The sequence below is a fragment of the Cololabis saira genome, chromosome 11 (genome assembly GCF_033807715.1).
Source record: "Cololabis saira isolate AMF1-May2022 chromosome 11, fColSai1.1, whole genome shotgun sequence".
NCBI classification, from domain to species: domain Eukaryota; kingdom Metazoa; phylum Chordata; class Actinopteri; order Beloniformes; family Belonidae; genus Cololabis; species Cololabis saira.
This window is the reverse complement of record NC_084597.1, coordinates 12,353,268-12,376,920: the sequence shown is the minus strand read 5'-3', so window position 1 is coordinate 12,376,920 and position 23,653 is coordinate 12,353,268. Positions and strand designations below refer to the sequence as shown.

The following is a 23,653-nucleotide window of genomic DNA, read 5'->3' as shown; positions in this document are numbered from 1 at the left end:
AACTTAGCAACAGCTGAACAAAAATATAATAACAATAAACATCTCTTGTCTTCTTTACACAAACCTTTGAATAATTTAAACAATAATAACAATTTTGAACAATATTTGTTCCTCACTGAGTTGAACACCCTTTCAGAAAGGGGACTTGTAACAGATCCTGTAGTTCTGAGGCAACAAATTATTCCTCTGGCTGGGATGAACCCCACATTGCCTTTTGCTGCTATTAAGAAGCTGCCGATACAAAAGGTAAACGTTAAAAAAAATATGATGGTGCCTGATAAAAGACTGGCATCAACTTTGTAACAGCTGACATTGAACATAAAAACAATAAACATCTCTCTTGTCTTTAAATAATTTAAACAATAATAACAATTTAACAATATTTGTTCCTCCCTGAGTTGAACACTTCAGAAAGGGGACTTGTAACAGATCCTGTAGTTCTGAGGCAACAAATTATTCCTCTGGCTGCTTTTTGCTGTAACAGCTGACATTGAACATAAAAACAATAAACATCTCTCTTGTCTTTAAATAATTTTAACAATAACAATTTTAACAATATATAACAAAATATAACAAACACGACAACATGATAGTTGACCATGACAGGACTACAACAACCTAGAACATAGGCCTAGTCATTTTTTTATGCAGCCATCTTTAAAAAAAAAAAAAAAAAAAAAAAAAAAAAAAAAAAAATTTTTTTTTTTTTTTTTTTTTTTTTTAAATCGTTGTCATTTGGAAATGAGATCGCGTTCAAGCATGAATCGAGATCGCGATTTTTTAACGATTAATCGTGCAGCCCTACTTGGGTGTGTTCAGCCATTCTGGCACAGACAGTACATGCATTATTTACTAAAAAGCCAGAAAGCAACGGCTGCAAAATGATCTCAGCAGTGTTTCAGTCACTCATTCATTCTGAAGCCCTTTAAAAGTGTCTTTGAATGCCATCTACCACACAGTAGAATCAATGGTTTACTCCAAATTGCATGTTCTATGCTGAAGACCTTTGCTCCCACAAAATGCTTTTTCCTTTTCATCCAAGACCCTGACATTCAACTGAGCCCAACTTCAGACTGCATTTAACCCTTCCAGCATCAGTGGAAATACTGACTCAAACAATGACGTAAATGCAAACTTTAGAAATGTTCAGTTTTAGCACCAAAAGCTGTCAATATAGGCAAGTTCACACAAAGGAACTGGTCATAAAAGATAAGCTGTAAGGAAAATTTTATTTTCCTTCATAACTCGGAATACTTAAAAATGCACAAAGCATAATTTAATAAAAGAAAAATATCTATCTGCATTCATTTATAATGAACGGTCCAATAAATTCTGACTCATACCAACCCAATCCTCCTTAACAATGAGAACACCTGAGTGTAATCACCTTTACAATACTGTTTTTGCATTTGTAATGCAACATTTTAATTCTTTTCTGACAGAAAAATATGTTTAAAGACGATGTGTGTGATTTCACCGTGACATAAGGCTTGGAGTCAAATATTTTTGTCATGAATAGTGGGTAAAAAATTTAAATTTGCAAGTGATTTTCTGATCTGAGGCAAACAAGAATATATAATGTCAAAAATGGGCACGGTAAAAATATCTGTTTTAAAACACTGTTACAATTGTCACAGACATCAGATAAAGATAACATCTTGTAAACTAGCTTGAATTACCGTACTTCTATTAGCTGTGTTATTTGCGAGACCATTCCCCCTCTGCAGAGGTTTAATGGTCCTGCTTCACACAGAGAAAGAACCTTTCAGTGTGTGTGGACAGAGGAAAGCCAAATTTAGGCTTCAATGTCATATTGATGCTGAGTCTAATGTGTGATTCATGTTTTATATCTATGTTGCTGTCGACCAATGTCGATGGGTGGATATTGGATATGCAAGTGGCGTGTAGCAGGGGAGTTACACTTGAGCAAAGCAGTCTAGTGTATGCAGTGTTGATCCCCGGCTCCCCTCTCATCACCTCCCCAACAGTCACCAGGTTGGAGCGCCACGAAGGCTGCTCACTTGGATGTACCGTGCCGGGACCCCCCCCCCCCCCCCCAGTAACCCACCCCCCATACCCACATGCAAGTCTTCGTCATGATGTTGTTATGAGTATGTTGCTTTTCTATGCTGAGGTGTTTTTTGCACCTTGACACTGTGTACTTATACTAGGGGTGTAACGATACACTAATCTCACGATACGGTACGATACACGATATTGAGGTCACGATAACGATACGATACGATATTATAGCAGTATTTTTTTTAACAACCTTGAATGAGGAACATATGACTGGAAAAAAAATTATTTTATTTGAAAGACACAAAATACAAAACAATACTGTGCGTTTGCCCTATTGTTACAGTTTGTAATGCTTTATAACTGTTTAAGTTTTAAAGAGAAAGCCAGGCCAACCATTTTCCACAGACTGAAATAAAAGTAAATGTCAGGTTTGCATTATGCATCTTCAGTTTCATACAAGTACAAATATTTTGCCACAAACTGAATAGTTTCTCTCATCTATGACTTGACTTTTTTCTTTTCCAGAAATTTAACAACTGAAATAAAATAAATAAATAAAAGTAAATAAAAAATCATTCATGCTCACCTTATAAGTGTAAGAGGAGATTTATTTTTGTTAAGAAGGTTATTTTGGTAATTCAGGGTTAATTATTTTATAAATATATTCTTTATATTCTGATGTAAATCAGGGACTATAATGACAATAGTTTATCTGTAGTGATTAGTCTGTTTTAGATTGGGTGGAGTGATACACCACAGTACGGCACTAGGTGCTGTGTTGATGTTCTTAAATCCTACGCTGTTGAGGGACATTAAAGTACACTGGAACTCAGCAGAAGTTGTCCCCGTGTTTATCCTACTCACGACCTGAAAAAGGTTTAATTTAATAAGGTAAGGCTTAACTCTACACCGGTACTAGTTTCTTCTGAGCGGAGGAAGATTTTCGTCCGCGGGTCGAGGCGCGGTCGGCACGCGTGGTCGGATGCGCATTAGATTAATATTAATAACTCAATATCGCGATACAGTTTGTCACCTCCACGACACGTGGCACGATATATTGTTACACCCCTAATTTATACACAGTGTGAAGATGCCTTTTTTCAACAACTATGGCGCCAACGGTGTTAACTGAAGTCAAATTCCCTGTTTGATATGTTCAAACGTTGTCATTAAAGCTGATTCTGATTCTGATTCTGATAAGTGGACTAATTCCAGATATGACTATGCCCCTGTGATGAGTAGGTGCATGACTATATATTCCCTAAAGGATAGTGTAACTGATGACTGATGACTCTGTATCAATGTAAAATGAAGTATCTCCCTCCTAGTCTCCCAGTGCTACAAAGCAGAAGGTGACCATGTAGCATTTGCAATCTATAATGAAATCACTCATCCCCATTTCCAAAACGTACAGATCATTAATTACAATACAATTTAATCACACTTGAGAATGATTTTCTGTAAAGTATGTTGAGACAAAACTTTACCGGCCTACCCATCTTGCCCCTCTTCCCTGGTTCGCCGGGAATGCCCTAAAAAACAGAAAAAGAATAAAATCAAACCAGGAGAGACCAGAGTTAGGGTATGAAACACCAGACAGAGTAAAAATGTTGGAGGGTGACAAAGAAACAAGAAAGATAAAGTCAGACATTATGTAAAAACCGTATCAGAACCCAAACACTCTTGGAAAAATATTGATCTTAGTCCAAAACACACAATTAAAAAAAACATAGCTGTAAGTCTCTCATCTCCTGGTTCAACAGAATCCAAGAGCAGCTGTCTGCAGTCCATCTTTACACCTTATTATGAGGAATTTTGTACATATATATGTTAAATAAACACAAGTTTCTTGGGGTGTGTAGGTAGAGAGGCAGTTTTACGAGCCACTTTGCTAGCTGGCATTGAAGCGGTCCTGATTACGGCCTCCCCTAATCTGATGCAACCCCCCCGGAGCATGTTGTAAGTAAGCTAATCACTCTGTATTCTGGTGGCTGTACAGAAGGAGGAGGCCTTGAGTTCAGGCAGTTCAAAGGCTTTAACTGGGGGCTTTTATCATATGAGTCATCAACACTCCCACACAGCTTTACACAGCAACATCCCCGACAGCTGGGGACTATTTGTTGTGCCATAACAACTGAAAAGACAGCTGAATGAGACTTGGGAGAAGCGCATTGTTTTTGCCTTACAGTGGTGTCGGGTGAGTTAACAAGGTCACACCATGTCCATTTTTGAAATTATTGATGGTGCTTAAGACAGAATATTACGACGGAGTATTAGGGCCAAACAAAAAAACAAAAAAAGGAAATTACGAGAATAAAGTCATAATGTAATGAGAATAAAGTCGTAAAATTATGAGAATAAAGTCATAATATTACGAGAATAAAGTCGTAATATTATGAGAATAAAGTTGCAATATATCATAAATATATAAATATAACTTCACAAGATGCTCAATATTCTTCATTTTAACACAGGGAGAAGACTGCTCTTCCTGTTAAGAGTTCTCATAAATTACCACTTTATTTTCATAATATTATGACTTTATTCTCATAAATTACCACTTTATTCATTACGACTTTATTCTCGTAATTTCACAACTTTATTCTCGGAATTTTACGACTTTATTCTTGGAATTTTACGACTTTATTCTCGTAATATTACGACTTTATTCTCATAATATTACGACTTTATTCCCATAATATTACGACTTTATTCTCGTAATTTTACGACTTTATTCTCGTAATATTACGACTTTATTCTCATAATATTACGACTTTATTCTATTACGACTTTATTCTCACAACATTACGACTTTATTCTCGTAATGTTACGACTTTATTCTCGTAATTTTACGACTTTATTCTCGTAATATTACGACTTTATTCTCATAATATTACGACTTTATTCTATTACGACTTTATTCTCACAACATTACGACTTTATTCTCGTAATTTTACGACTTTATTCTCATTATATCATGACTTTATTCTCGTAATTTCCAATTTTTTTTTGTCTTAGTTTGGCCCTAATACTCCGTCGTAGAATATACATTTGAGGAGAACTTACTCTTTCACCATCAGGCCCAGGCAGGCCAAAAAGGCCTGGGATTCCAATGAAACCCTGCAGGAGGAGAGAACAGAGGAGAGAGTAGGGACATAGGTGTGAATATTTAGATGCAAGACGAGAGCTAACTCCCAATGGCTCTAAGGTTGAGTTTCAGGGGCCGATGCTCCAGCATGGATAGGGTGGGGGCCTCTATGAAGAACCAAGCCATGAGGCAAGTGTATATGCCCATGGACTGCATGGTGCTGGCTTCCACGATGTAGTCCAAGGGCACATACCCTCACGCCAGGGATCTCTGTAGATAACCAGGAGGACACACTGGGCTGTCAGTGCAGTGGAGACACACATACACACAGAGATAGGAAAACAAGCACAAACACAACAGTTGAATTCAGGGGGAACAGTTAAGATGCAAGTCATAGGCAAGTGTGAGTTCAGCAAGTTTTACATTTATACAATATGGAATATACTGCACATGAGAAGGCAGAGAATGTGGAAAGGTGGCTCAGTGGGAGCAAGAAACGGGACTAGAATGCCTTCTTAAGACAGCAGGGCCTCATACGGAGCTTAAACAGGAAATTCCAGCATTCGGGGGCAGGGGAGACACTGGAACAGCCAAGGAGAGCTGATAAAGGACCTTTATTGGAAGGCAACCTAAAAACGACTGTATCCATGACAATACGTTCCCTTCTTTGTTTGCCTGAAGGGTGTTTGTTTGTATGAAGACGCTTGTCATCACCCTTTCTTTCAGTAAGTGCCTGCATAACTCATAATATGCACTCCTTGTGCATATTACAGAAAAGAGCTGTGAGAATAATATACAATGCAGGTTACCGGGACCACACAAATGAATTATTTTTACAATCTAAATTACTAAAATTTCTAGATCTAGTTAATTACAATACAGCAAAACTAATGTTTAGAGCCAAGAATAATTTATTACCAGGACATATGCAGGGGATATTCTTTGAAAGGGAGGGAGGTTATAACCTCAGGGGCCAACTTAATTTCAAAATTATCAATAGACGCACAACACTGAAGAGCTTCTGTATGTCTACCTATGGTGTAAAACTTTGGAACAGCCTGAGCATAGATCTAAAACAAAGTCAAAACATATCACAATTTAAAAAAAGATATAAAGAAACTTTTTTCTCAAAATACAGTGGTGAATAAAAATGTAGATATATATAGAGATTTATTTAATATATGTAGATATATATATATAGATTAATATTATGGAAACATGTTATATACGTATATATATATATATATATATATATATATATATATATATATATATATATATATATATATATATATATATATATATATATATATATGTATGTATATGGACATATAGTGATATATTATACATACAGTATTTATGTATGGGTATATCTCTGTTAATATATATGGATATATAGTTATATGTACATATGTTGATAAATGGATGTATATTCATGTTGATATATAGACTTATATTATTATTTTTTTGTGTTCTATAAGTAAGCTCATTGATTCTCTTGCTATTTTGGAAAAATGAATATAAGATTTAGGGGTAGGACCTGATAAGTATATACTTCAATCCTACTCCCTTTCGAATATGCTGGTGGATCTGCGAGGTCTGCCTTGTCTTTTGTTTACAGACACGTATGTATGTGTATGTGTGTGTGTGTATATATGTGTATATATATGTATATATATATGTATGTATGTATGTATGTGTATATGTACGTATGTGTGTATGTGCATGTATATATATATATTTTTACTTCATTTTTTTTTTTTACTTTTTAGTATTGTTCTTTCTAATTTGCATATTCGAAATAAAGCTCAATAATATAATAATAATAATAATGTAACACAATGTTTACTTTACAAGTTAAGGCATCACACATTTAGCATACTATCAAAAGTGTAATACAGTGCATGGGCGTATGTATGTTTATTTGAAGGTAGGTAGATGTTTTTGGATGTAAGTAAAACATACGTACAATGCCATGCATGCATGCACATGAATGTGGTTGCACTGAGGTATTCAGACGTGCTTTTATTCAACACCTGGTTTACAACATTTAAGCGTAGTGTGCGGCCCTTTGTTACTTTAAAAAAACCCAACTAGGATTTAAAGACTTCCTTTACAAATATTGTAACGTAAGAAGCCTCAGTAAGCAATAAGGAAGACAGTCTTGCTGATAGGTATATTCTGATCCTGTCAAAGCACAAATATGGGTGTTTTTACGAGATAAAATCAAAGTTGACGCCACATTTTTACAGGTATACCGTTGAGTCTTCTTACCCGAATGCCTTTAGGCCCCTTTGGTCCTATAGGCCCTGGTAAACCCTGAAAAACAAAGAGGAGAACTTTATATTAACAGCTCAACACTTTCACCTAAGCTTACTTGAAGAATTTTAAGCCAAGGCCTACACTTATATTATTATAACAATATAACAACACCACAGAAGCACCGAACTTAGAAATGTAGTTAATTTAAGTAACTTAAACAACATGATACATTATAAATGTTTGGGCAAAAATAGGATGGACACGACACAAGAAAAGGGGTCCTGCATGAAAGATTCAAGAATGTCCATGTGCAATAACTGCTCCAGTGGAGCATCACAGTAGTTTCATAGGTTGGGTGTTATGATGTTGGTGTTGTGGAACGCAGTATTAATTTATTAATTTGTTTTAAATATTCAATTTCCTCTTTTTCAGTATTTTCCCGAATATTTTCCCCCAAGTGATTTGTTCAATGTAGTCTACTTTAATTTCACATAGCTCTTCCCTCATTACGGCCCTGACCACAACTGTACCAGTCACAGCAGAGGATTTACTGCACCTGCCTGCCAGGATAACCTTTGGCACCTGGGCTTCCAACTGGACCTTGTTCACCCTGGAGAGAAAACACAGAGAGAATTGAGAGGGTGGCAAAAAAGATGTGGGAAAAAAACAAACATCAATGATTGGGGATGATCTTAAAGTTCTCCGTTTTTTTTTTTTTTTGTCACTAGGATCATTTTGCATTTTGCATTGCAAGCCTCGTTAAAATTGAAGTTAAAATTTGGACTTGGACATACAAACCTAATTAACAAGTGAAAGTTGACTGGAATGCAATGAAAACCTAACCTATAACTTGTAGATTTGTTTGATTTAAAACATTGTTTTTCTTGATGTCTTCACTGATCAGCTCTGTTGTATTTGCACATTTTAAACAACTGATATGTAAAGTTAAAGAGGAAAAAAACAGTAAGGGAAGCAAAGAAAGAAAGAAAGAAAGAAAGAAAGAAAGAAAGAAAGAAAGAAAGAAAGAAAGAAAGAAAGAAAGAAAGAAAGAAAGAAAGAAAGAAAGAAAGAAAGAAAGAAAGAAAGAAAGAAAGAAAGAAACAATTAATATAGGTCACCTGGAATCACCTGGGAGACTGCAGTTAGCAGATCAATTCATATCCCGGTGAGGATGTCAGTATAGGGAGTAAAAGGAGAGTGAACTGAAGATTATTTCTTACTGCAGATTGTTTTTGGTTGCATCCTGTGTACTGGGATAGCCAATGTGCACTGATGGTCTAGTATGCATTTTCAAAGGCAGCGTTAGTCTTTTAAAGCAAGGGTGGGATGCAGCTCGCTAACTAGTGCCAGTCAGATATGTTTTCTTCTGAAAAAGTGTGTAACATCATAAAGAAGGGAATCAGACAACTATCACCATGGCCTGTTGAGGAGCTGAAAGCTTGTTTTAAAATTTTGAATTAAGCAAAAATGAACAAAGTTCCTTCTAAAATACCGAAGCAATGACTTTCCTCAAGGGTAACATATCACAAGGCAAGGCAGGTTTATCTGTACAGCACATTTCATGTACAAGACAGTTCAAAGTGCTTTACACAAATGTAAAATACAACTTTCTAGTGTTTCTATTATCAAATTTGAAATATTTTCAGAACACAATGAATCTGATCAGTGAGGACAGCAAGAAATGACATACATTTTGTAAACCTAAGAGCAGATGACATTCTTGTCATACAATATAAAACTTTTTAACTTTTCTGGAAATGTTGTGCATTTCACCAGTATTTGTATCAGGAAGTATCAGGAAATAAAGGAGTAGGCCTGCTAAATGGGCTGAAAAATAGATCTATGCCGTAAAATGTATGTGTATGGTTTTATGAATATAATAAATGTCTGTAATCATTGGTGGCAGCTTTAAACAAAGTTTATGGACAGGAAACACATATAATAATAGATTAAGTTTCCCAATCATAATAATTTATAAACTATGTTATAAACCACGTTGAGTTGTATGTATTTGGAATCATGTTTTATGAAGCCTTACGGATGTACTTATGAAATATATTTCAGACATTGATGGAAACATTTTTCTTCACACTTTGCAGATGGTTTTGCGTATATATGTGTAACCATCTGAAACCATAGCAGAGACACACAGAAGCAGGTTGCATCCAACTTCTGCACAGCACGATTGTCTGTCTATAACATTCTTTGACATGCTCCAGAAGTGCAGCCATGCACGATTCCCTGTACTGTATAAACACAGCACATACATCTGCTAGTTAGAACCAGACAATAATTTGGCATGGTGTAGATTAAGCTTTTAACCAGCCGGCAGTGAGTGAGGAATGGCTTAGAAAACAGCTGATGGTGCATTACAGTAACAGAGAGTCATCAGCACTTCGTGCACACTAGGTGGCCTTCACTTCCAACAGCTGGAAATTTCACAACACTTAACAGTTGTGTTTATTACTCACTAATGTCACTAATGCTAAGGTGATTCAGATTCAAGGCCAAGGTGATCATCATCATCAGCACCGACAGCAAATCTCTGGGAAAAAGGGGGGCGTTTGGAGGGATATGGTGGGAGGACTTTATGGTTAGACAGAGGAGAGAGAGAGAGAGAGAGAGAGAGAGAGAGAGAGAGAGAGAGAGAGAGAGAGAGAGAGAGAGAGAGAGAGAGAAATAATTCGTCTCCATTATGAGCAGTGGAGGAACTCCCAAAGCTGATGACATCAGTCTGACAAGGGGGACTTACTTAAACAAGAGTCAGTTCCATCTGCCAAGAATGAGTACACACTGAACGAATCTGAAGTGGGTCCCTTTTTTTTTTTTCTTTTTTCTTTTTTGCTTTCAAAGCACTTTTTCAAGAATAGACGTAATAGTCAAAAAACAAAAATAAAGCTGAACATTAAAGGGAATGTTCCACTCTGCTTTTGATGACTAAGTTCTTGCACAAGCATGACCCAGCCTGACTCTAAATGCATCTGGATGCCGATTCACTACACTTAAAATAGTGCTTGGTTGGACTAAACAGAGTGAGTAATGTCTCCTGACTCTTAACAGTGAATAAAACAGCTTTTTGCACTGATTTCACCAGTTTAAGAGAGATGCTCGATAAACGCCGGGTCTGTTAGCAAGCTGCGCACAACAAGTGGGAACAGCAGGTCCAGACAAATGAAGACAGACAAAGGGAAAGTGTCTCCAAAGCTGCAGGGTAATAGCCATGACTGTGTCACTGTTGGCCTAGTTGGCTTGTCCGTAATTTTTTTCTCTGTTTCTCCCTCTCTCCATCACTCTCTCTCTCTCTCTCTTTGGCATCACTTTCTGATATCCTGGGGAGCATCAGTGTAGCACAGCCCTAAGGCCAGATGTCCGTCCTCACTAGTGCCTCATAATAGTCTAATCTGGTGTGTCTGCCCCCAGAGGCGTGCCGGGTGCACGCACACATACACACACACTGAGATGCTGAACCACCTGGGAGCGGATGGTGACAGAGGATTTAGAAAATGAGGTGAAAATGAGGGATAAGACATCAGTGTGGCAGAAGATATATGAGAGAAACCAATTTTTAGACACTAATGAAGGCAGATGCATTAGGAAGATTTAATGGCTTGAGGTATTAGAGGTCAAGGAAAACATCTAGAAGCAAAAAAAAATAAAAAAAAATGAAGGTGATTGTAGGAATATGAAATGAAAGTTAAAGACACTGTAGAATAACAAGACCAGAGGTGGGTAGTAACCAGTTACATTTACTCTGTTACATTTACTTGAGTAAGTTTTGGGAAATTTTGTACTTTTAGGAGTAGTTTTGAATAACTATACTTTTTACTTTTACTTGAGTAGATTTGTGAATGAGAAACTGTTACTCTTACTCCGCTACATTAGGCTACGTTGAGCTGTTACTTTTCTTTTATCCCTTTTATCCACGTACGCGTCAAATCTCATGACATCACTGAGTGATTCTTTGGGAAAAATGTTAGTTTTTGCATGTTTTGTCACATTTACACAGATTCAAACATGCAGAGTTTCTATGAGTTCATGTTTGTTCTAGTTCTGCCTGGTTAAAAAAGAAAAGTACAAAGGCTTGAAATTTTGTGCTACTTGTGCTTAATTTATTTTTTTATTCTGTTATTTTATTTATTTTATTATTTATTGAAGTACTTGAATTTACTTTAAGATTATTTTAATTTAAGCTATTTTTTATTTTGTATTAATTTTAATTTATTGTATTGATTTAATTTGCCTGAAGATGATTATTTTGTACTTTTGTCTGTTTGAATGGTTGTGTTAAAAAAATAAATCAGACGTTACTCAACAGTTACTCAGTACTTGAGTAGTTTTTTCACCAAGTACTCTTTTACTTTTACTCAAGTAATTATTTGGATGACTACTTTTTACTTCTACTTGAGACATATTATTCTGAAGTAACAGTACTTTTACTTGAGTACAATTTTTGGCTACTCTACCAGCTCTGAACAAGACTCATGTCATGAGTTGCGAGATATAAAACATATGGACTTTTTCAGAGTCTGAGGTTAATGGGATGTAAAGAATAGAGGAAATATAAAAGAAAACAGTTTATATATGATAAAAAAAAACTGGGGAAAGACACTCACGGTGTCTCCAGGGAGTCCGGGTGGACCAGGGAAACCTTTCTGTCCCTGCAGAAGCAAACATGAGACATAATAAGTGTGTGAAAAAAATAACCTTGAAAAGAAAGCACACATTGACTGAAAAAGATCACAGCTGAGGAGGATCTCGACAAACACGTCAGGGGATCTGTGGGAACGGCAAAAGCAAAATATGCATGTAAAACCTGATAGTGGACGCAGACAAATTCGGTGCCATGTGCAAGGAATCAATCTACCCTTCTGTGAAAGGATCAGAGTTTCCACTGGCTGTGTTCACACAGTAACGGTGCCAGCATCATGGCATGTCGAGGATATAAATGCCTTCCTGTTTGAGTCAGATAGCGGGAACCTCCCCCTGCATGCAGGGTAGACTATACCACTAAAGACAACCTGACAGTGCTTTCCTACAATTCTGCTGACTCTAGCAACACAACACAACACAGACCCCCCAACAAAATGTGGAGAAAAACAGAAATCAAAGGTGGAAAAATACGCCATCCCAGACCGCAGCTTGATAGAGTGGGAGAAAGAGCAAGAGAGAAACTAAAGAGGGAAAAACAAAGTAAAAGCAGGCGGGCAAAGAAAGGAAAGACTCCTGTTGTCCTGTTTTCCTAAACCACAGCTCCGAAGGACCAAGCCAAGAATCTGTAGTTCCTGTAAACCATCTGAGTGCAGCAGGAGAAGAGGATGCAGCTTCCTGCTCACCATTATTACTCTCCTGGGTTACACCTCTAAACTGCCATCGTCAGCATTAAATTCCCCATTTTGCATTTTAATAGGTTCAGCAACAGAGTAAATAATGCATTATTTTGCAGCTTTATACTTGCATTAACAAATATTTACTTTTATACTTTTTTGTTAACCCTTTCATCAGAGACATAATATTGAAATAGAAGTTTTTCATGTTATATATCATCTGATCCAGATGGTCAAAATTAAACAAGATGGAAACACTTGTGTTGAGTTATGCACATAAAACAAATAAGAGTTGTGGGCAGATACTGAGAAATTAACATTTATCCCACAACTCGACAACACAAGAACGGAAGTGTATTTCTTCATATTTTGAAGGAAAGCAGAACTGTGGAGAGAGTATCCGCACTTGCAGACATGCAGCATCATTGTCTATTTGCAAACTGATGGAAAGGGTGCCCAATCTGACCATTGCGATTTGGTGAAATTGTAAGATACTTGTGTCTGAATGTAAGTGGTTTTGACAGTTTATAAAGACCATAGTTAATGATTCCCCCCTCAATTTATATATTAGCCTTCATAATTCCAGGAAAAGTGGAAATTCTAAGGTATTCACGCATAATACTTTCTCTTGACATGTGGTGCATTTATATAACAAACATGCAAAGAGTCTTGCTTCCCAAACTGTACACGCACACACATATAGATTTAGGCCACGTTTACACATAGCCGGGTATTTACAAAAACTGATATTTCCCCCTCTACGTTTTGAAAAATATCCTCGTTTACACGAATCCGCATAAATAGCTGTTAAGGGTGCTATGAGCAGCCAAACCTGCAGGGGGCAGTGTAATGAGAAGCGTAAAGTCATGCTAGGAAATCCTGGAAAAAAACGTCAACAAATGAGACGTGTGAAGCCTGAATAATATGGTTCCGCGTTAAATCAACGGCATAGCCTATGTACGGTGTGCGTCGCCGCGTACCCTACGCCGTAGGCTCTGCGTTGGTGTAACGCGGAACCATAAATCAGCCTTGACTGCCAGTTACTTCCAAGACGGAACGAGAGTCTTTCGTTTGGAGTGACAGAGAAGTGGAGTTACTTTTAAGTGTGACTTTAGAATATAAAACAGGTAAAATACAAGAAAATATTGACAGTGGCCAAACAAATTGTAAACACAGGTCGGACACATGATGTTGGGTGATGTTTCTGTTGCATAATGCGACGTTCTGAAGCCTAAATCTCCGGTTCCCTCCGTTTACAAGCAAACGTGAAAACGGAGTATTTGAAAATCTCCACTTTGGCCGGAGTTTTCAGAAATGATCGTTTTTGGGGGCTTTGAGCTCCGTTTTCGTGTAAATGAACGGCCAAAACGCATGAAAACGCCACCGTTTTTGCTCCGTGTAAACAGGGCCTTATACATGCTGCAGGTCCTGGGTATTAACTGTGGCCCCTGAACCCCAGCTGGGCCACCTTAGATCTTTATCTCACCAGCTATGAGTTCACTAATGAGAGCAGCCATTCCCACCAGCCCGCCTGTGTTTACAATGCCACTTGTTTAACAAGCATGTGTGTTCAATCAGATAAACACACCGGAATACTTTTCATTTACAATGGCTCCCCGATAACACCCCATAAGCACTAGCCCTCCTCCCCTGCTAAGACGAGAAGAGCCCCAGGCAGAGTAAAGCGCATTTTAAGCGGCAAAACTAAAAGGCACTTTGCATCTGGCGATGACATGTCACTCCTCCCAGTTGTTACCGCTGACTCTGTACATGCTTAACTTTGTGGGTGTTCACACGAGCCCAGACCTAATGTCTCTTAACAACTGCACACCACAGATAATGTGTCCTACACTGTCTGCCTCCTGTGTACAGACACCCTGGTGGCAAAGACATACCTCATTAATGTATACTTTCATCTCTCCACCCCTGGATCTCCAAAAATCACTCAACAGCATGGGACCAGACGATTGCGTCATCTCCATATGCTGCAGAGTGCTGCTTAGTAATTGTCTGGCTCCACGTATGTTGCATGTACATTAAAGTTTAAAGCCTTCATACGGATGTCCAGCGGGGACAGACGAAACAAACAAATGCATTAAGCTAAACAGACAATTAGGGATAAGTCTACCTTGAGGGAAAATCACTCTTAAACTTCAAATTTGTGAAAGGTGGATAAATAAATTGATGTGCTACTCGTGAAACATGCAAAGAAAGTGATGGTTGATTGAAATGAGCCCATAATTACCATGATGATATGAACATTTGTTAGTCTGAATAGGGAGACGGATTTAAATGGGGAGACTCTGGTCTGGAACAGGTCTTGGGAACCTTCAGGCAGATTAATGTCATACAGGAACCTGCCATGCTTTGAAATGTATTTGAAAGGAAGATTATGTTTAAAATCACATAAAGCCAATGAGCTATGCAGCATAAAGATTAATAAAGAGTGCACTTGTGCATTTTTCTAACCCTATCGGGCCAGATTACCTCACCATAGTTCACCTTAAAACCATCCCATCATACGAAAACTACATACACATTTTTCTTTTTTTTTGCCCACAAACACAGCTGTGGGACTGCGGATGGCTGGAATTATAATTACGCATCTATCCAGTAACCTGAGCCACCAACCCAGTCTCACATAAAAACGTACCCTGCCTACGTTGGGGTTACAATATTAGCCCTTGAAATGTATAACTGTTACATTTTGAAATGTATAACTGTTACATTTTTCTGCCTATTCATTTTGCGTACAAGTCACGTGACTTTTAAGATTCTGGCCGTGACAGCAACAAACATGGTGGACATTTTTCATTTTTGAGTGAAAGAAATCAATATTTTGAGTTAGTTTCTGCATATATATATATTTTACTTTCATAATATTCACTCAGTGAATTTACATAATCACTTGCTTGCTCGTGGTTGCAACGTTTTTTCAGATCTCGTCAGAATAATGTAAAACGGTAACGTTTTCAAAATGTGAAAAAGTAACATTTTGGTTGTTGAACGGTGCTGTGAAAAAAAATCTATATTTTGATGCTTCCTCGTTGTTAGGAATTATTTTCAGATCTCGCCAGAATAATAATTTGAAATCGCAACATTTTGGTGCTGGGATACGTGGCCGTGATATATACACGGCCACGTACAGTATGCCGGCGGGGATTCCCCCCCCCCAAACCAGATTTTGATAGCGGAGGAGTCGAGCCCACAGAAAGCAGTTTTATTTTGAAAACCAACCGGATTTTCTTGCATTCCAAAAGTCTGACTTCCGGCCCGCCAAAATAAAAGATACAGCCAGACAAATGAATGAAAAAATTTAAATAATCCCTCTGGGATCCCCCTATACGTCATAGTGACGAGGGGGATCCTGGACACGTGACAGATGCCCCCGATCGTGTGCTGGTTAATATTTAAGAAAGTTAAGTTTAGAGTAACTAAACTGGAGCCACAGTACATCGGGGCAAGAGGATCGATAAAAACGCAATGATTTAAGGGACTAGTTTGGCATTCATCCATTTTCTGTGTATGTTTTACACTGTTCAGGTCACACGGGGCGGGGAGCCTATTCCAGTTGTCATCAAGCAGTGAGTAGTTTCACATCTGAGGAAAAAAAATGATTGTTTGATATGTTGCCAAGAGTTACACAAGAAGATTAGCAGAACTCTGATGTTTAAGTGCGAAGATCAGCAAAAAGCTAACCGTTCCAGTGCTTGATGGGAAATCTTCTCTTTAGAGGCCGCAGATAGACAGGCAGACAAAAACCATCCAGCAGCGAGAAGAGGCACGAAGGTATGGAAGCAGTAAGGTGAGATGTGTTGCTTGTAATGTAGCCTTGTAGTTGAGGTTTGGCTGCGCACATGTCCCCTCTCCCTGACCCGGACTGCCATACTGAAAAGCCATTCGGCGTCTGCTTAGTAGAACAAATGTTGTACAGGGCGGAACATGCTTGGCTTGAGCAACTGTGTAAAATCACATTCTACTATCACGCTTTTAAAGCCCCACTGCTTTCTCCATTAAAGTTTTTTCCACGAGCCACCGGCCAAATTCCAGAATTCCCGCTCGAAACATCAAGCTAAGCTTGATTGAGAGCCTTTACAGTTGTGCATATTTAGGTGTCTGTGTGAAATGAGAGGAGGAGAAGGTAGAAGAGGAAAAAATATGGAGGAAAAAAAAAAAACAGGAAAAGCTGCCGTTGTTTCGTTTTCCTACCACAGAAATCCAAACAAACAAGACAAGAGCAAGTTAAACAGCTACAGCGGCGGGAATAGGAAGAAACTGCACATGAGTGTTTTAGGGAGGCCTTTTAGTTGAAGTAGTTATAAAAGTCAGCGTGTCCTCTAAATATTGTGCTGTGTGTCTCAGTGGAAACATCTTCATCGGGACGAACAAGCGTGGGACTTTCCACCTGGGTCGACAGCGAGGGAACAGAACAAAGCCTGTTTTGAGTCAACACTGTAACAGCACAGCTTCCAGACTGACTCAGACATCTGCCACAGAACTACATGCAGATGAAGAGTCATCAAAAGCACCAGCAAAAGCTGAGAACTGCAGCAAGTTCCTTGTGTATTGTTTGGTTCTTGTGTGAGCTTCTATGCGTTTGGACATGGAAAGAATATTAACTCATTGTGGTGAATATGACTAGTTTCCTTTACAGTCATCATGCCTGTGGTCACTGACCCATACCTGGGGGTTGAGCTGATGATGTTTGTCAGTGTGTGTGTTGATGAAGTTGCCATGGCAATAACTCCCCAGACAACAGGTTAGGATGTCATTCTGATAAGTAGGAGTTATAATTTCGCCCCTTGGGCTTTTTTAAAGGTATTGTGACATGAAAAACACATTTTTCTTGATTTTTTGTGTTTTGTTGGGTGTCTTGACATCAATTACACCCAAAAAACAACGAACTTTTAACATTCAGTGTATTGTGTGCTTTCTGGGATTTTCCGCATAACTATGCAAAAACGGTGCATGTGGTTTGCTGGCGGGTCGTTACGTATAGACCCGTTAAATCACCGCCCCCTCCACCCAGCTCCCTGCCTCCTCTCCTCTCCAGCGCACCATAAAGGCTGATTTATGGTTCCGCGTTACACCGACGCAGAGCCTACGGCGTAGGGTTACGCAGCGACGCGCACCGTACGCTGAACCATACGGCGTAGGCTCTGCGTCGATTTAACGCGGAACCATAAATCAGGCTTAACACGGAGCTGTTTAGAGCCTCTTTTGTTCTAATCACCGGAGGACAACTGCTAAGAAGACCCGCGGCCACTGACTGGACTTAAGATAAGAGAACACTGCTGCTTGCATGCCTTTATTTTTATGATTGTTTGCTGTGGTTCGCCGTGCTGCTTTTCCGTGCATGCTTCGCCTGTCGCTCCCGGCTTAACTCTCCGACGCCGCTGTTAGCGTATGGTTGGAGGAGGAGGTTTGGAGGAGGAGCGGAGCAATGATTGACAGGAAAGGGGGAAAAGGAAGCATTTTTCACGGCGCAAAAAAACACTGTCATAAAAAGCCAGGAATGGAGTACTAGAGTGAAGTTTTTCTTGTTACACTCTTTTAGACACATTTGAGGGATGTTGGCCAAGACTTTTAATAGTGTTAAAAGCATGTTAAAAAAAATGTCACAATACCTTTAACAGAATTAACTACGGATCATCTGAGTACAATGAGGTGAAGAAGAACGTTACGGGTGCACTTTCAGTCTTTCTGCCGGCTGATCTCACTTTAAACAATTATTCTGGCGCGTCTGAATCGTACAGGAGGTAAATCAGCTGTGCTTTAAATATCACTGACTAACCTTCATACAGGCCCCACAAATCACTTACATCTAGTTTGAAACCAATCCGTATATTATTTCCATTAACTTTAACTACCCCCCCCCCCCCCCCCGCAACTCTGGCTGAACGCGTATGTGAAAGAAGGATGTAGACATTTAAATTGACACAGACACATGCACAAAAGCAGACCCCTAACAAAAGCCATATGTTATGCTGGAGGTAGAAGTCCTGGAGTCTGATACTCAAACATGGAGGGTACTGTGGCTCTGAGAGGAAAGCTAATACATGAAGAAATGCTTTACACCTCTGCTGAAATGCACACAAAAATCTACCTGCCACATTCAATTGCTCAATAATTCTTCTATTTCATATGACATGTGTGCGTAGCTCAGCTGTAACGGATACAAAATGAAGAACTGGAAGCTGTTCTTCTTTGCTGCCGTTTGCTTGGAAAAAGTTTCAAGCAGCAAAACACATGTAGCTTATAGTGATCTGGTTCCTTGCTTTCCTTCTCTGTTAAGTGTCTTTACTGCACAGTTGATCTGTCATGCTCCACAAATATTGACTTCAAGTGGGAATCTCAGAGTTCAGACCTCCTCAAAAGAAGACAATCAACTCCTTTATAATGTATCTTCAACAGAATTCCAACATGACAATCAAATCAAAATTAGATTTTGGTGTTATAAAGTTATAAAACAAGATCCAGCTTTTCTTTCTGCAGTGTCCCAAGTGGTTAGATGCTGTAAAGATTTTGTATGTTGGGGTCAATGTTCATGAATGAAATTTGGTCATTATAGAGCTTTATTTGACTGACTTGTTTGCAAACCTTCCCACTCATTTCCAGACCAAAGCTATTAAAAAGGCTAAAATCCATAACTTTAGAGAAGCTTGGTCAGAAAGTGATCTGTGCCATTTTTGGTGAAGAAATACAGCGTGCTGGAGTGTTCATTGCACTGGAAAATCACGTCACTGGGTATGTAGTTGGCTTGACCTCGTGAAAACTGGACGTGTGTTTCAAAGGTTCCATGAATAAACTCAGCTTTAACCTTAACTCTTTGTAGGTGTTTGGTTGTGGCAACAATAGGTTCTTTAATTTAAAAAGGCTGTTTCTTTCCTTATCCACCTACTGTTAAGGAAATCTGCTAGATAAATTCATGTCATCCCATAAGTGGACATAAAGACAAAGCAACAAAAGCCCATAACTTTCTTGATGTTATTTAAGTTATTTAAGCAAAGTGCACTTGGTATTATGGCTATTCAACTGAAGAAATCTTGTGTCAACCATTTGAGCATGACTTTTGGTTATCTTTTTCAATAGTTCAATGATAATTTATCAAACAGACCAGTAGCTTTTATCTGCTTTAATCATTTATTGGTCACTTCACAAGTCTCCCCTATTCCAACATAAATACAATCTCGAGGAATCTTGTGTTGCCTTTGATCCACATTGTGCATTCTTGCACAGGGTTTTAAACTCTGCATTCGAAAAGGCAGATTTATGACATCTAGTGTCAAAGTCGCAGAATGTGACCAAGTGAATACCCAACTACTTCCTACTACCTTGTCAAGTATCTCCCCAAAACTAATGCAGGTTCTAAAAATTACCCCAAAAATTCAAAAGACTCATTCTAGAGCCAGATTTTAGTTTGTAAGCTCTATTATACAAACAGGACAATACAACATGGTAGACTGAATGGTAGAGGACACGCTGTAAATATATAAGGCTCGTATCAAAGTGATAAAGTCTGTTAAATGAATCCCCTTTTACTTTAAATGGAACCAGACTGCCATAAAAGTCCAGTATCAAAAGTATGAATCACTCAGTGTTGCTTAAGTAACAGCTATGATACTGGAAATTGTGTGTGAGTACGTTATCCTTTTCCCTTCCTCCTGTCAACGAAAACTTAATTTCCATAGAAATAATGCTACGACTCCCCCGTACAGGATCCAGAGGAGAAACAGTGAGTGCAGAACAAAAGGAGAAATACATATGAAGAGAATTAGGGAGGAAAACATAAAGAAGTTTTACATACAAATTGACAAGATACAATATCACTTTCCAAAATAGTTCAAGTTCCTCTCTTTTTTACTTCTGCACACCTAACAATGGTTTTAGGTTCAACATCAGGTATCAAATGACAATTTAAAAACAATTCATGCTGAAACGTAAGCAGTTCAGTCTTACATTTCGTCCTGCTTGGCCAGCCAGTCCAACCGGGCCCATAATCCCTGAGTCGCCCTGGAAGAAAATGCAAGAATGTGAAAGAGCAATAAGAGATTATAAATAGAGTAGAAGCTAATTAATTGACATATCATTACAGACCAATGTAATATGAAAATAAAGAGGGGAATCAATACTTTATCTCCCTTAGGTGCTGGTCCGGGTGACATGCCAGGATCTCCTTTTTTCCCCTGAGAGAAAAGAGCACACAAAGGGTGATATTTTATGGGTCATATTCTGGTCTCACACGATATGAGTAAAAGTTATAAATTCCCCATTTAACACAATTTATTTGGGTCGGAAATAGGGCTGGGCGATATGGACCAAAAGTCATATCTCAATATTTTCTAGCTAAATGGCGATACTCGATATATATCTCGATATTTTTTCTGTGCCTTAATTGGGGTTTCCCCCAAAGCATTATAGCATAGCATCTCTGTTAGCATCTCTGTTAGCATCTCTGTTAGCTTCATTTTTTTCTGAGGCAAACCCTTAAAAAAACAGTCAGTTTTAATACAAAGCCTCGTGCCAAATGTCACACAGGTTCCTTTATTAACAGAGGTCTGCACAATATCAAAATGTATAAAACAAAAGAAATAAAAATAAACTGCCTGCATATATAGAATAAAAACGCTTCTTGAATAAAATAAAACAAATATCCCTTTCCTGCATAACAATTAAATTAAAATACACTGTGTAATTAATACAATGTAGACAGTAACAGGCAGACTTTTCCACTGAGGTTGACAGTTGCAAATAACAAAACATTTGTGCAAATCTCAAATAAAACATTCAAGTCAATTTGTCACAAAATAAGCTTTATCAAAATCATTTAAAAAAAATTTTTTTTTTTTTTTTTTTTTAAATCAATATAAACGATATTGTCTCGTACCATATCGTGTTTGAAAATATATCGATATCGATATATATTAAAATCTCGATATATCGCCCAGCCCTAGTCGGAAAATACAGCAAAAGTTTATATTTGTAACTCAATTCACCTTGTGTTGGATAAAAGGTCTAAAATTATTATGTATATATATATATATATATATATATATATATATATATATATAAAATATATTTTTTTTGTGGCTGTTAAATCCAGTAATATAGAAGCTTTTCTTCGTGGCTTCAGTGGCCCTTTAGTCTCATGCAAACCAAACTGCATTGTCAGCAGGTAACAAAAATGGGGCTTCAGCACATCAAAGCTACAGATCGGAAATTACACTTCTCCCTTTCCTTCCCCTTCGGACTGCTGCCATTAACAACTTTGAGTCATTTATTAACGATGAAAGAACAAAGATAGCAGTGCACCCCGAGACATCAAACACCTCATAATCTTCCCTTCAACATACTCGCCAAGTAGATGAAGCCTGTTCTGCACCAGTCAGCCTACAACTGACCACACTGTTCATTTACTAAGGCACGGCCTCAGATCTTGACTGAGGATCATCTGTGTAAACCTGACGTGTAACTTCATGCCAGGAGACACCTGTAGAAAAACATTGTTCCATTGGGCAGAGTTGAAATGTTCACTTTTGTTTGCATTCTTTTTACCGTGTAATGCTAACTATCGGTCATCAGCACCCCGTCCATCAGCATCACTGACAAGTGATATAAACAACCCCGACAGCTTTGTGACAATGCAATATCCTGCCGGTCCTGGTATTTGTAAGGGTGTTAAACTGACACATATCACCCACCTAAATATGTTACTAGGGCTGTTCGATTTTGCCCAAAAATAAAATCTCGATTTTTTTCTCTCAAAATCCGATTTTCGATTACGATTATTTTGTGAATTGACAAAAGGCAAAGAAATGATTTCAAATATGCTGTTTTTTTATTGAACATTTGCCCCATTGGGCTTTAAGTGTAAACTTTGCTCTTATTAAACCAAAAATTAATGAATAAAGTGCAAAACTCTGTTAAATAAGTTGAAAAAAAGTTTTAAAAAATATAATAAAATATAAAGTTTTATCTCTGAAAAAAAAAAATCAGCAAATCAGCACTTGCAAACATACAGTTAGTTATATTTCCAATGAAATAAAACAAGACATTTTCTAATTAAACTAAACTGGGTCTTTGCATGCTAAATAATAATGCAACCCATGAAGGAGGTAGAGGTGTGTAATGTCAGTCATTACATTTGCTATTCACATTTGCAGGTTTTTTGCAAGGAACACGAGCCGGTCTACCGCATCTGGCTTGAGGGATGCCCGGTGGCATGTTACAACGCCCCCTCCTACACTAAAGAGCCTCTCCGATGGGGCACTTGTCGCAGGTATTGAGAGGTATTTCCATCAATCATTAATATGGTATCAATCATTAATATGTGTGCAGACAAGGTAAAAAAACATCGTTCTAATTACATAATCGCGATTACGATTTAAAATTGATTAATCGAACAGCCCTATATGTTACACACCAAAACACACCCCAATAATTATAAAAATATACCTTGACTAAACTACCTCCTGAGAAGGATGATGCTTAATCCATTTTAACAGGAAGTGCAACAGGAATCCAACAAAGTTTTTCTGAACCTCCAGAGACCTCCAATTTGACTCTATGTTAGATGTACAGAATAAAACTGATTCCAAGAGGTGCTACTCAACAACCTGCAGGACCAAAATGATTTGCCGACATCATGGTGACAGACAGGAAAGAGAAAACTAAAATTTCCCATGTCCATACCCTGATAATATCTAGCTGTTACAGCTACACAAAAGAGGGCCATGAAGTGCATTAGGAAAGTGATTTCAACTCTGTTTCTGATCAGTGTGCATCGTAGCAATAGTAATAAATATCCCCTCTTATCTAACGCTCAGGAAGAAAAAGGAGGTCGTCCTGACACCAAGATGCCGCCACATGCTCCTTGAAATTATTCTGGAGCAAAAGTTACAACTGTTGATTGTGCTAAATATGTTAATCAGCTTGATCAAATATGACTGGGGGCACA

The 23,653-nt window shown here is 38.1% G+C and overlaps 1 protein-coding gene across 1 annotated transcript in view; it reads right to left on the bottom strand.

Moving 5' to 3' along the window:
- Positions 1 to 23,653, bottom strand: part of col27a1a (collagen, type XXVII, alpha 1a) — a 97,863-nt gene that overhangs the window by 45,457 nt on the left and 28,753 nt on the right. Inside the window, exons 6-12 of the mRNA XM_061733743.1 lie at positions 20,829 to 20,882; positions 20,656 to 20,709; positions 11,986 to 12,030; positions 7,929 to 7,982; positions 7,385 to 7,429; positions 5,089 to 5,142; positions 3,510 to 3,554 (exon numbers count right to left, since the gene is read on the bottom strand). Coding sequence (XP_061589727.1) covers positions 3,510 to 3,554; positions 5,089 to 5,142; positions 7,385 to 7,429; positions 7,929 to 7,982; positions 11,986 to 12,030; positions 20,656 to 20,709; positions 20,829 to 20,882 — 351 coding nt within the window. The remainder of the gene's footprint in view (positions 1 to 3,509; positions 3,555 to 5,088; positions 5,143 to 7,384; positions 7,430 to 7,928; positions 7,983 to 11,985; positions 12,031 to 20,655; positions 20,710 to 20,828; positions 20,883 to 23,653) is intronic.